This window comes from Trypanosoma brucei, chromosome 7 (assembly GCF_000002445.2).
Source record: "Trypanosoma brucei brucei TREU927 chromosome 7, complete sequence".
NCBI classification, from domain to species: domain Eukaryota; phylum Euglenozoa; class Kinetoplastea; order Trypanosomatida; family Trypanosomatidae; genus Trypanosoma; species Trypanosoma brucei.
The window spans coordinates 1104469-1118212 of NC_007280.1; the positions used below are offsets into that span (position 1 = coordinate 1104469).

At 43.8% G+C, this 13744-nt stretch overlaps 5 protein-coding genes across 5 annotated transcripts, besides 20 other annotated features; all 5 read left to right on the forward strand.

Moving 5' to 3' along the window:
* Positions 1-13744: part of a sequence feature (sequence corresponds to BAC RPCI93-5F10) that runs on past both edges of the window.
* Tb927.7.4150 (hypothetical protein, conserved) lies at positions 564-4064 on the forward strand (the record flags this gene model as incomplete). Its single annotated transcript, XM_840945.1, has 1 exon — positions 564-4064. The coding sequence occupies one exon, from the start codon at positions 564-566 to the stop codon at positions 4062-4064; it is 3501 nt and encodes a 1166-aa protein (XP_846038.1).
* Positions 5014-5919, forward strand: Tb927.7.4160 (fatty acid elongase, putative; the record flags this gene model as incomplete). Its single annotated transcript, XM_840946.1, has 1 exon — positions 5014-5919. The coding sequence occupies one exon, from the start codon at positions 5014-5016 to the stop codon at positions 5917-5919; it is 906 nt and encodes a 301-aa protein (XP_846039.1).
* Positions 6649-6715: a microsatellite.
* Positions 7120-7157: a microsatellite.
* Positions 7239-8054, forward strand: Tb927.7.4170 (fatty acid elongase, putative; the record flags this gene model as incomplete). Its single annotated transcript, XM_840947.1, has 1 exon — positions 7239-8054. The coding sequence occupies one exon, from the start codon at positions 7239-7241 to the stop codon at positions 8052-8054; it is 816 nt and encodes a 271-aa protein (XP_846040.1).
* Positions 8193-8213: a sequence feature (AT_rich).
* Positions 8785-8886: a microsatellite.
* Positions 8973-9013: a sequence feature (AT_rich).
* Positions 9124-9150: a microsatellite.
* Positions 9448-9481: a sequence feature (AT_rich).
* Positions 10091-10161: a sequence feature (A-rich).
* Positions 10230-11147, forward strand: Tb927.7.4180 (fatty acid elongase, putative; the record flags this gene model as incomplete). Its single annotated transcript, XM_840948.1, has 1 exon — positions 10230-11147. One exon carries the CDS (start codon positions 10230-10232, stop codon positions 11145-11147), a length of 918 nt encoding a protein of 305 aa, XP_846041.1.
* Positions 11260-11315: a sequence feature (T-rich).
* Positions 11737-11762: a microsatellite.
* Positions 11793-11848: a sequence feature (T-rich).
* Positions 12082-12149: a sequence feature (GA-rich).
* Positions 12150-12178: a microsatellite.
* Positions 12192-12239: a microsatellite.
* Positions 12305-12326: a microsatellite.
* Positions 12489-12533: a sequence feature (T-rich).
* Positions 12690-13283, forward strand: Tb927.7.4190 (hypothetical protein, conserved; the record flags this gene model as incomplete). The annotated part of the gene is made up of 1 exon (XM_840949.1): positions 12690-13283. The coding sequence occupies one exon, from the start codon at positions 12690-12692 to the stop codon at positions 13281-13283; it is 594 nt and encodes a 197-aa protein (XP_846042.1).
* Positions 13033-13058: a microsatellite.
* Positions 13170-13195: a microsatellite.
* Positions 13638-13664: a microsatellite.

The window sequence follows — 13744 nt, forward strand, 5'->3', positions numbered from 1 at the left end:
GTGTGTGTGTGCTGAGAAGGAGAACTATATAGAGCAGTATCTCCACTTTACGTGTGTTACTTCCATGGAACGGAGGTCGGGTCTGTTTGATGGTCCCTTTTGAGAGCGCGGCTTGCTGGGCTCATCCACACGTGCCTACTTTTTCTTTTTTGTGCGCATGCAGTACTTATATTCTGCGATTTATTTATTTTCTTCCAGTGCTTCCACCTACTTTGCCGTGCTTTCTACACAACGTACACATGCTATTTTTGTGAGTGGTGGTAACTTAGCACACGTTTTTTTTCGACCTAGTCCGGTCACCCCACAGGATGGTCGTTCATCTTACCCCACTAAAACGTCCGCAGTTACTCGACTTGTGTGGGCTTACGGGGTCGGTGTTGCGCGCTGTTGCCGCGTCTGCTCAAATCAACGGGTCGGCGAATTGTCCGCCCAGCAGTGAAAGTAGCAATGGCAACCATCATCCCCACCCTAACGGACACAGTGGTGATGATGGTATTACTAGTAATAAGGAGCACATTGGTGGTGATCGGAGCGGAAAACATTCCCGGTGTGAACATCCGCTAATGTGCGGAACGTTTTGTGACGTTTTGGAGGACCCGTACACGAAAGATACATGGAGACTGCACGATAAAATGCTGTATTTGGTGTGGTGGTCGCACCGTCCAACTTCTTGTACCAACTGCGGTACGCAAGATGCATGGCTGCCGTCAGAAGATAGTGAGTTGAAATGCTGGAACTGCGGAACCGGCGCGGGCACTACCGCTGATCATGACATTGTTGAGGAAAGGTTTGATGAGGCGAATATGAGCGAGGAGGAGGAGGGGGGTCCGGACCGCAGCATGGTGGAGGGTGAAACAAGTGGTGGTTTTGCCACGGGGGACAACAATGCTGTGGTTGCAACTGGCGGTAGTGCCGTCTCTCTGTACTCATTTTTCTATGAATGGATATCAGTTTTGCAGTCAACGAAGCAGCTCTCGGGCATACGACTCCCTAAAGGTGAATGTCTTTCGCAGGTATTGCGGGCGGCGTACGACCTGGCCATGCTGTTCGTGCTCCCGGGGACGCCCGGGTCGGGAGCAATGGCGATGTGGGGAGGGGCGCTCTTTTTGAGTTTGACCTTGTACCGGTATGCTGTGCCGTTTCCCCTCTTTCAGTTAGGTGGACAGTTATACGATCTGAGGGAATCCCCAAAAGCTTCTTCTGATAACCGTGAGCGGATTGAAAACTTGCAATGGGTTGACGTGGAGTTGCTCTCATCTCTAATCGGGGTTGTGCTTCCCGATTTCTTTGAGTCGTGTAGCGTTGGAGAGCAGTACATGTGTAACGTGATGACGGTAACAGCACAGTTCGGCGTTCCTAGCTGTATTTGGCATCCCCGTCGCATTTCGTGGTATCAAGATTCCATCCTGCTGATGAAAAAACGTAGGCGGCTACCCACACAAACTCATGGCACGCCATTTCCTAGCGAAATTTCACCTGAACACACGGCGATGATAGCCCTACTTGAGTTGGCTCGATTGTTTGATTCTAAACCGTCAAGTGCCAGTGTGTCCGCGCGTGTTGGTAAGTGGTTGGACGAGAATGGGCTGTATCCGCAGCGTACCTCTTATCGATCGAAAGAATGTGGTGATGAAAACTTGAATGATGACAATCAACAGCCGAATGCAGCAGAAGCAGCGGGTAACGCCTCTATACCTGCAGCCGAAGAGGATACTGCGTGGGCATGTGGCTCACTTACTACTACGAGTTCTCCGTTTGCCGGAGCTATGCACCACGTTTTACAATCCCCATGTGCCAATGCACTTCTCTACATGTTCGCTGAGGTGTTTTCAATCCCTGCGCTTGAGTTAGCTGATATGGCAAGTAGTAGTGGAATGTACGGAGGCCCTGTGCGCACCTTTGAGGTGCTGCGAGACTCTGCATGCTCGGGGAATTATGGCTTAGTGCCTCTGTCACGGAGAATTTCCCCGATAGTTTCCCCTTGGACAAGTGTATATTTTGCCATACACTCCAACGATCGCCTACCATTTCTTGCAGCACTGCAGCACGTTCGAAGTGCGACATCGCGTGAAAAAGAAATTCACTTTGTCCGACTCATTCAGGCCATTCTGCGCAAACACCAAAGCACGCGGCGTTATCAATTTAACTATACCATAAATGTGAAGAGTGAGAAGTCAATGTCACAAATCGACGGAACTTATTTTCTTTGCTATGTCGCAGAGCAGTTTGCCGTCTTCGCGGCCATTGGTTCCGCCCAGAGGACTTTAACCTTTGACAGCACGAACAAAAGCATAACGTTTAACTCCCCTCAACTCCGTGACGTGGAGGTGGAGCTTATTCCTGAGAAACGAATGTCCTCTAGTGCTAAAAGTGAGAAACCACATGAGGAGGCGTCACAGGCTTCGGTGGGGCAATCGCCGCATTTCCGTGGCCATCACCATGACAAATTTCAAAACAATCAATATCAATCGCTGCCGGGCGCCGCGCGTCCACAGTCGCAACGGGATGCCCATCGTATCCATATTAAATTCAGTGGCCCTGTTATAGCGAACGTGGAAAGCAGCAGCGCTAAGTGTGTGATTGATTGCGCGCGGCAAGACTTGGGTTCTGTGCAATGGCAGTCAGTGGTTCGGCGGCTGGAGCGCTGTGGGCGTATTCGCAGACGCATGAGGGTTCCGATGCTCGCGTCGCGCCTGGACGCGTTAGCTTCCGTCCGGGAGTCGACGGCGATGACATCACATCCCATGAACGGTTCTTCCACACTCGGGTGGAGAGATACAGAGAGCCTCTTTGGATCAACACACCACATGTTGTACGTGTCGCAGAAGTACACGGCTACAACACTTAGGCGCGAGGTGCAACAGGATGTGTTGTCATTACTGAGACCGTCGCTTGTCTTTGGAATGTCAGAAAGTCGTGTTGTCACAATGTATGCTGCCCTCATCGCTTTGTTGGAAATCACTGACAGACAACTGGGATCTCAGGCTCGTACGTCACCGCGTGTGCCTGGAGGACCGCCAGCGCGCACGTGGTTAGATGAATTACTGAGCAAGGAAGAGTGGAACTTTGATGACAGGCCTACGCAGAAAACGTTAAATGATACGCCTTCGCCGCCATATCCCAACCGAGATACCAACGGAGGAGGGGACGCGATGGTGCTCCCTGCTTCAACAGCAGCCGTCCAGAGGGAACAACAGGACGCAAAGCACCGTAACTCTTCTGACGGACAACAAAGGTGTCCAAACGGTTCGCGCCATTCGACGCAATGCAACGCAACTACAGAAGCCTTTCCAAGCTATGAGGAGGTATTAATGGGACGTGTCAAAATGATCACTAACGGTGCTGGAGGTCGAAACTCGGGGACGCGGTTCCTGCGGTTTACGAAGTCTCAGAAGCAGCGACGACCCTGCACTGAGGGTAGCGCGGGTGGTGTTAGCGTCGATAATCCTTCAGCATCAGCTGTTGACGACCCGTCAAATCTCAACTTCACTTCGTTTAACCTGTTTAAAGCGGAGATATGTAGGAGACGGCTCTACCGACTTCTCTGTTTTATTGACGAGTACAAAAGGAAAGGACATGCAGAACTCAAGCGGCCACCGCACGAAATACGAGCAGACACGCACATGGCAGTGAAAGCAGAGGATCATAAGGCTTTCAAGAGAGAGGATTCACCTCCGCTATATTCCGCGCAGACTCCTAACGTGTGCGCTAATCGCTCTCCAAGGCACAGTTTTACATCTGCTCGCAAAAGTAACACTCCATTACTGGGGCCTCAGCCAAATAAAACGACCCCAACAACACCTCCACGACACGCGACATCTCCCATTGTGGAGCCAATAAAACTACCACCTCAGGCAGAACAATCCGTGTGGGGTTGTCGCAGCTCCGGATCTTCCGGTCACCGCAACGGTGATAACACAAACCATACCCACAATCGCATTTATCACACTGGTGTGGGTGACAGGCCACCCCAATCCCGCGCCTCCAGCAACGACGGAGGTTCAATTGAAAACAGGAAACCTATGGGTGAGTGGTCTTCTAAGAAATTTCGGCGGACGAAATGAGGAGGTGGTGAGCGATGTTGAATCGAGGGTTATCAAGTAGAAAAAGGGTAACAACAACGAGGTGTGGTGTGCCCACGTGCACGGGAGTGCTGGAAGAAGTAGTCTGTCCCCCAACGGGTAAAACAGCCTCTTCCCTGGCTTTTACTGGATTCGTTTCCCTTCCTTCCAATGCGTATGCATTGGTACGCAAAATTTAAAGGGTGGAGGAGGGGAGGGGAAATATGTACTTGATTTTTTAGGGCACCGCCTGGACAAGAAGGCACGCGGTTGGGGGTAAAGCATTCGCGTAATTAAGTGCTTTGCGTTTCTTGTTTGTATGATGGCTTGATTTCTGCAGTGTGTCGCACCCCTCCCTTTTCACCATATTCCAATGAAAAAATGGGGTGCGAGTTTTGTGATGAATCTCGTGTACGACCGTATAAGTATAAGTTTCCTTCCACATGCTTTATCTGCACACAATACTGAGTTTGTTGTTTATGTTCTTAAAGTACGTTCATTCTTTTGCTTGTACAGGTAATCACATCATGTCTGTTACCTCTGCTTGTGCACTTACTTTCGATAACTCCACGCTCGGTTTCAGTATTGAATGATGTTTTTTCCTTCTTTTTTTCCCCCTTCTCTCGCTATTTCGTGTCAATGTTACCTATCTCGCTAGGCTCTTTAACCGAGACGCGTCACCGGCTCATTTTCGCAGCAGACAAAAAATTTGTTGACGAACCCTAGCGGAGGAGGGTGAAGATCAGCTCACAAAAGAAAACAAAGGAAGAGTAAGTAGCAACAAAGGAGAAAGGCGGGTGCAGGGAGGTAAAAAAACTGAAACCGTCCAATAAAGACAAATAAATTTTAAGGAAGCATACAGGCAACAACATACATTCTCCCCTAAGAAAAATTTAGGTTTTTTTTGTTGTTTTTTATTTTTTTCCTTCTATTGTTAAGTGATTTGCCGAAGATGTTGATGAACTTCGGGGGCTCCTACGATGCCTACATAAATAACTTCCAAGGTACCTTTCTTGCGGAGTGGATGTTGGATCATCCATCGGTTCCTTACATCGCAGGCGTCATGTATCTCATTCTTGTACTCTACGTACCGAAAAGCATTATGGCGAGTCAACCGCCCCTCAATCTTAGGGCCGCCAACATCGTGTGGAATCTGTTTCTGACATTATTTTCAATGTGCGGCGCGTATTACACCGTTCCGTACCTCGTGAAAGCGTTCATGAATCCTGAAATTGTCATGGCAGCCTCGGGGATAAAATTAGACGCAAACACCTCACCAATAATCACACATAGTGGTTTCTATACCACCACGTGCGCTTTGGCTGATAGCTTTTACTTCAACGGTGATGTGGGTTTCTGGGTTGCACTTTTTGCCCTGTCAAAGATCCCTGAAATGATTGACACGGCCTTTCTTGTCTTCCAAAAGAAGCCGGTTATTTTTCTACACTGGTACCATCACCTCACTGTGATGCTTTTCTGTTGGTTTGCCTACGTGCAGAAAATTTCCAGCGGTCTGTGGTTTGCCTCCATGAACTATTCTGTCCACTCCATCATGTACTTGTACTACTTTGTATGTGCCTGCGGTCACCGTCGCCTCGTCCGTCCATTCGCTCCGATAATTACATTTGTGCAAATATTTCAGATGGTGGTGGGTACGATTGTTGTGTGTTACACGTACACTGTAAAGCATGTGTTGGGAAGGAGCTGCACAGTAACAGACTTCTCTCTTCATACTGGTTTGGTAATGTATGTGAGTTACCTGCTTCTTTTTTCGCAGCTCTTCTACCGCAGCTATCTCAGTCCGAGGGATAAGGCCAGTATTCCACACGTAGCAGCGGAAATAAAGAAAAAAGAGTAAATGAAAGAATGGGGAGTTTAGTGGAGGATGGGGAAGAGCACGCACGCGTGTCTGCTCACGTGCTTATGTGTTTTGACAATGTTGAAGGTAAAAAGAAAAGAAGGAAAATGAGAAGAGTGATGGGTGGTGTTCGTCGCAGGCATGATCTGTGGCGTGTCCCTGCACTTGGTTCGATTTATTGCATTGGTTTCATTTCCTTTTCTCTTTTTTTTGTTCATAAAAAAATGCACACGCACGCAGTCGCACGCTCAGCTGTTCGCTTCGGTTGCTTGCTACTCCCCTACCATATTGTTTTTTGTGTGTGTATTTTGCAGTTGTAACTTCCACCTTCCCTTACTTTCACTTTGGGATGAACCAAAAAATAAAGGAAACGAAAATAAAAACGAAAAAAAGGAACATATATATATATATATATGCTAAATGTCATACGAGTTATTTAGCGCATACACACAAAGAGGTGTGTGTGTGTGTATTGGTAGGGCAATAATGCATCACCGTATCCCTCAAGCAATTCTACTCTGTTGACTCCATTCCTCCTCTCCTATCTTTTTTTACCCTTGTTTATTTTTCTCTTTTGAGGGACCGAACAAAAAAAAAATACGACAGTCACTTCTGAATAAGCAGCATTGTGGCAACGTATATTTTTTGTGTTCTTTTTTGTCCCCTTTAGCTCCCCTATTTTTCCACAGGGACACTTTGTTTCCTTCCTCCTTCGCACATACGGTAAACATACATACATACATACACATGTACACACAAACACATATTATATTATATATATATATATATATATATAATATGAGTGTGTGCCGTTGTGCGTGTGAAGGTTCGCTCACAGATATCCCTCAAACGTTAAACTCCCGTATTAAACGGTGGAAGAAAACAATATAAAAAAAGGGGAAGGGAGTCCAACCGCGTAATATTGGGCGTAATAAATGTAGTGTGGCCAATCTTTCGTTTGTTTCAGTTCTTGTCACAAAATTAGTCTCTCTCCTTTCTTCTTCCTTCTTCACCTACTCTTGCGGATATATACATGTGCGTACAAATGCACGCGGGTATATATGAATATTTGTTTGAGTCGTTCTGGTATTGAAAAGGTTACGACAGCAAACGATACTTTTTAACAGAAAATAAATACGCTGAACGACTCGATTTATTAGTGAGGGTTGAGTGCATACAAATATACAAAAGTAGGTAAAAATATATTTAAATATAAATATATATATATATATATATATCAACTCACAGAGCCTTTCTGGTGAGAAGGAAGCGTATTCGGTTAACAGAAATTAAACGAATAGTGGCGTAAGTGCGACGAGATGTTTCCATACGTCACAGACTATAGCGGTTTTGCTATCAGGAAATGGATGATTGATAATGTGGATGTTGCCGGCTTCCTTTGCCTCTTGTATCTTGGGCTTGTGTGGAAGGGACCAGGCGTCGTGAAGAGCCTCAGAGAAAAGAATTTAATCAATGCAACACTTCTTCAGGGCGTTTTTATTATGTGGAATCTCTTTTTGTCCACCTTTTCCGTCATCGGAATGATCGTCGTTGTTCCCGCCGCTATTGCACACATCAGCAACAAGGGACTTGTTCCCGCTCTTTGCGAGAGGGATGTAAACATGATTTACGACTCTCCCGTCGGTTTCTGGGTTGGTGTGTTTGCGTTGTCAAAAATACCGGAATTGTTTGACACGGTTCTTCTTGTTTTGCAGGGGAAACAACCTCCGTTCCTTCATTGGTATCACCACACCACCGTGTTAATCTTCTCTTGGCAAAGCTACTGCGAGGGAAGTAGTACCATATTTGTCTTTGTTGCCATGAACCTGACGGTACATGCCGTCATGTACTTTTACTTCGCCATGTGTGCCAGTGGATTCAAGGCGATTATGCGAACCATTGCTCCGGTTATTACAATTATGCAAATTTTGCAGATGATAGTTGGCAGCGCTGTAACAATGTACTCCGCATATGTACTTTACAATCCTCAACCTGATGGGCCACAGACTTGCGATGTGACAAAAGCAAGCGCTCGGATGGGAGTGGTGATGTATTTGAGTTATTTGTACCTCTTCGCTGCGCTGTTTGTTGAGTCATACCTGAAACCAAAAAAGAGGACCGAAAAGTCGAAATGAAGTACGGGACGGTAAAGAAAACAACAACGGGGTAATTTTTTTTTGTTTTTTCTTGTTTGTTTGTTGTAGAAACGTGGGTAACCGGGGAGGGGATGAGGGGGAGAAACGCCACTGGCACGGGACTAATGAACTAACGCCTTTTTATTTATTTATTTATTACCCTCTTCCCTTTTGTTTTTGGGAATGGAGGGGAAGAAGAAAACCATAACGCGATGCGTCGCAGCGTTTCGGTATGCGAGGAAGAGAGAGGGGAAAAACAAAAAGGAGCAGACAATTTTGAATGGCAGGGATGAGGGAAGAAAAAACAGTTTGGCACGTTCGACTGTTTTAATACTCGCTATTGAAACGAAAAAAAAAAATAAAAGAAAAGACAAACAAGCGCGCAAGTAAAATTAAGACCCAAACTGAGCAGGACGGAGCAAATTTTCCAAAACAAAAAATTACCTTGTGAGGAATCACAACTGATATGCGAGCAATCGGAAGGGAAAAGCAAAAGGAAAATTTGTGCGTGAAGGAGGGCATAACAATGAAGTAAATGCCAAGAAAGAAAGGAAAAAGAAAAAGAACAAAGTAGATACTTACAATACAATACAAAAAAAAAGTAGGAAAACAGATGGCTTGAATGTATTATTTCTTCCGATGCGTTATTTTCCCCCTCTCCATGGTCCCCGTTTATGTCCTCTCAACTTACCGCTACCACGAGCCCAATAATTTATAAACAAAGCTCGTGGCATATGTGTATGTATGTGTATGTGTATATGTGCGTATGTATGTATGCATGCATAATTATTTTTGCATTCATATGGACGCATATAAACGCATATACACATGTTTCTTTTTTTTTTTGTTTCGCCTTCTAAATCCCCTCCCCACTTTGGGGGGGGGGGAGAGTAGTGGTTTTATTTCGTTTCGTTTTAGTTTTTTATCATTTTTTTTAAATATAATAATTTCATATTTATCTCGTAATTATTTTATTTTTCGTAGTTGTTGTGTTTGTTTCCTCATTTATTCACAACCAATCACTCTCTTCGTTATATTTTTGGTTGCTTTTGACGACTACTTTACTACAATCATTATTATTATTATCATTATTGTTCCTTCTTTTTCTTTTTTGTGTTATTATTTCAAAAAAATTGTAATAAAATAAACATTCACGCTACTTCGTGGTTGTTCACTCATGAGAATGTTCTCATGAATATCGCAGCGGATTTGTTTGTCTATTAATTTTTTTTTCACCTTTTTAATTTCTCTCCTCATTTCTCTCTACACTCAATCACCTTATATTCCACTACTTTAGCCGTTTAGTGAAATCATATGACTAAATAAGCGCATTGACGTGAGCGTGAGCTGAAAGTGCTTTGTATATAATAAAAAAAAAAGAAAAAAGGCGCGGTTTTTAAAAAAAAAAATAGATAAATAAAATAATTCATCTGTCGATGAGAAATGGGAAATGTTTTCTGCCGTGGGGAGCTGATGCCGACGCCAATGGAAAACAGCCGGTTGACTCCGTCTAAAAACTTAATCGTGGCTATTTTATTTTTTTGTAACTTTAATTGCAACTTGAGGCTGTTGGAGTTACTGGTGCATAATGAAGTGATACACGAAGGAGAGACGGATTATATTCTTCTTATCTGTAATGTCTTATGGGTGGTTTTTTTTTTGGGGGGGATAATACTGTAAAAGGAAAGCATAGGTGACGCACATTTTTGCGCCGTTGGTGTTGTTGTTCTTGTTGAGTGTAAATGTAAAATTATTTTCCAGAAATGGGGTGCTGCTGTGGGTTGTCGTGACAAACACTTCCTAACTTAATTATGATAATGCCAAACACTAGCAGGGATTGTGGAAGTTACAATCGGAAGGCCGATTCGTGTTTAACTCGATGAATATTATGTAAATGTGATGTTCGCCGTGTTTAAACTTCTTCGTTTCTCCCTTCAGTACGCTCATTTGTTGTTTTCTGTGTCCGGTTTTTTTTCCTGTTTTGTTTGCCTCCTTCAACCTGGACGTTTGCGCGCCCACTCACATACACGATAGTGAAGAAAAGGCATACAAAAAGAGTAAAAAAAATAAATAAAAGAAGTAAGGGAAAGTAAAGGAAAAAAAAAGAGGTAGCGTGTGCATCGAGTTCGACTGCGTCAAGAAAACCGGAATATAATACATCCTTAAGCACGACAAATGTTTTTTACTCCTCCACAACTTCAGAAGCTTGAGCAGGACTGGAATGGGCTCGCAGTGCGTGATTGGATGATTGCCAATGTGGATGTTGTGTTGTACATCTCTTTCCTCTACCTTGGATTCGTATTTATTGGCCCAAAATTGTTCGCTAAGCTTGTTGGCACAAACCCGGCCGCTGCTGCTGCTGGAGCCCGAAGCGCTGACGGCACCGGCTCTCCAATCGTTCGCCGGTCGATGGTTGTGTGGAATTTGGCGCTTTCAATTTTCTCCATCTTCGGCACAAGCACTGTGACGCCTGTACTTCTGCGTAACCTTGCCAATAAGGGGTTCTACGGTGCCACCTGTGACTTCAAGGAAACGGAATTTTACACAACAAATGTTGGATTCTGGATGGGTATTTTCGCTCTTTCAAAGATACCGGAGCTTGTTGACACGATATTCCTCGTGTTGCAGGGCAAACAGGAGTTGCCTTTCCTTCATTGGTATCACCATGTGACAGTTCTGTTGTTCTCATGGCACACGTACTGTGTAGGGAGTAGCGCATACATTTGGGTGGCCGCTATGAATTACTCCGTACATTCCGTCATGTACCTTTACTTCGCCCTTGCAGCATTAGGATACAAACGCGTAGTTCGCCCACTTGCGCCGTACATCACAATTATACAGATACTACAAATGGTTGTGGGTTGTTATGTGACTATTTTTGCACTTCAGGAGTTGCATGGGGAGGGGGGTCGCGGATGTGGTGTGTCGCCAGCGAACATGCGCATTCAATTGGTGATGTACGCCAGTTATTTGTACCTCTTCTCGAAGATGTTTGTGGCGTCGTACATTCGACCCCCCAAGCGCCCGACTGTTGGCGGTCCCTCCTCAACAGCCGGCGTCAGCAACGGTTCTGTCGAGAAGAAAGTTAAATAATGACCTGTTGACTGAGCGGCAGATACATACAACACTCTCATGTACACGCGCCATGAGAAACTTTCATTTAGTGAAGTTGTTTTGCATGTTCGTATCAAACTGTCGCCCCCCCTTTTTTTTACTTCTCTTTTCTTCTTTTTGTTTTTCTTTTTTTTTTCTTGTTGTTTTATGTTTAAATACTTTTATGGTTTGAGGGTAATAACAAAACGGAAAAGAAAAAACAGAGTGGATTGCTGTGGTATCGTTGCACACATCCTTTTCTTATTATTGTCTCACTTTTCTCATCTCCCTTCCTTTCTTTTTTTTTTTTTACCGGTGTGCACCAGTAGCCACGGCGGGAAAGGGGGGAAGGAATGAGAAATGAATCAAAGAGGAAGAGAAATAAACAACAATAATGAAAAAAAAAAGATTCTTTTATATTAATTCGTATGACCTTTGAATAACGAAACGGAGAGGTTAGCGGTGAATTATCTCAAGCAGAACCGTGTGACGCATGACAGGCGTAACACATGCGGTACGACGCGTCTCTTCAGTCACCACACGATGAGGACTGAAGGATTGTTGAAGGCAATGTTGTGCTGTTGGCCTCTTGTTTTTTTTGTTTTGTTTTGTTTTTTTCGTGGGAATTGTTGGGCACAGGACGCGTTTTCCTCTTCTTTTTTTCTTCCTTCTTTTTTTTTTTTTACTTTCTCTTCTGTTTTATCTTATCACTTTACGTGTTGTTAAACATTTTTTTTTGTTGTTGTTGTTCTTTTCCCTTACAACTTATGTTTCGCTAGTATGAAAGGAAAATGAATTTAAAATTATAAGGGAAGAAAAATGGTGGAGTTTCGCCGTTGCTGTTGTTGTTGGTATTTTTATTTCTGACATAATTGTGTGGCTTTTGCTTTTCGTTCATTTGGCATACAGCTACCAGTGACACTACAAAATAGGCGGAGAAGGGAAAGAAAACAGAGCAGGAAAAAGAAAAAAAACCGCGAAAGAGAAGGGAAGAAATAGGAGGAAACAAGATGAAACGAAACGAAACGAAAACAGAGGGGATTGTTGTTTTTGTTTTTTGTTTTTGTTTTTTTTTGTCTTTGGTTTTGGTTTCTGATACTGGAAAAGATTGAGACAACATCGCTGGTGTTAGGCTTCAAAGTACTCACATTTTTCCTTTTTATTTTATTTTATTTTATTCTTTTTCAATATTTATACCTCGTTTCAGTGCCTCTCTCCCTCATTTTGTTCCTCCCATACGGTGTGGAAAGTTTATTTATTTATGTGGAGGGGGGAGGGGACGTGACGGGGTTCGTAAATTGTGTTCGTTTATTTTATCTACTCACTCGACTCTCTCCATGCTTCTTTTTTTTTTCCTCTTCCTTTTTTTGTTTTTTTTATGTTTTTGTGCCATGTTTCACGAATTGTAACGTATTTATAATTCCTCCGTATGATTGACACATTACAGTGAGTTGCGTTCCTCCTAAAAAAAAAAAGTATACGCACACACACGCACACAGGTATAAATATATTTACATATTTTATTTTGTTTATAGATATACAATGAGTCAGTTTGGTCAACTTGTGTGCTTCAAGTGCCGCAAGATATTAAGTTATCCCTTAGGAGCCGTAAGTTGCCGTTGCCGCAACTGCAACACCATCAATCCTGCACAAAACCTCCACATCACCTGCGGTTGTTGCTTTCGGCATATTTTGGTACCCATCAACACACTCACATTTTTATGCCCCTGTTGTGCCACAATAACGGATATACCGCAGTCACTTCTTCCATTAGTGGAAGGTCCAGTAAGTGTTGGTACAGAAACGGATCGTGTAGTCAAGACGATTTATGTCACATACCCCGGGAAAGCAAAACCAAAGGATAAAAATCGAAAGGGAATGAAACATGATGATGATGATGATGATGATGATAGGGAAAGTGAAGAAGAGGGTTGCAGCTCTGGTGGTGGTGGTAATATTGTGATGGGCGGAAAGGCAACGGCAACTGGAAGGGAAGGAGGAGGTTGTAAAACAGGACCTCTGGATGGTGATGATGGTGATGATGATGAGCAACTTGTCGGTGATGGCCAGCGGAGCGTATCAAACCGACATGAGGGATCGAATGTTATTATGGTAGTAGGAACACGCATATTATAGATATTTCATCTGCATGTGTTACGCGGAAGAAAGCAACCTCGAATGTGTACCCGAGCACTTATGGCGCAGCTGTGCTGTTTTATTGCTACGACCTTACCAGCGCTTTAACTGGTAGACAGGGGAAAGGGAATCTAGTGGAGTGTGTATAATCCTCATATGCGGCTTCGCAACATAACTTTCCGCAATTTGCTTTCGCGTCTTCTTGTCTCTCTTTTTTTTTTTTGTCTTTTGCATTCTTTGCTTCCTAACCCTTTGGAGGAACTTCCCTGCGTGTGAGTGTTCCTTTTTTTTTTATTATTGTTGTTGCTGTGATATGTTGCGTTGCGTGTATTCATGTAACTCAGATCGAATCTCAAGAAAAAAAAAAAGAAAGAAAAAAAGCAATAATAACTTGAAAATAATGTGAATGCATTTGAATATATTAGGAAATTTAAAGGTTCTTACTTTTTCTTTTCAGAGGC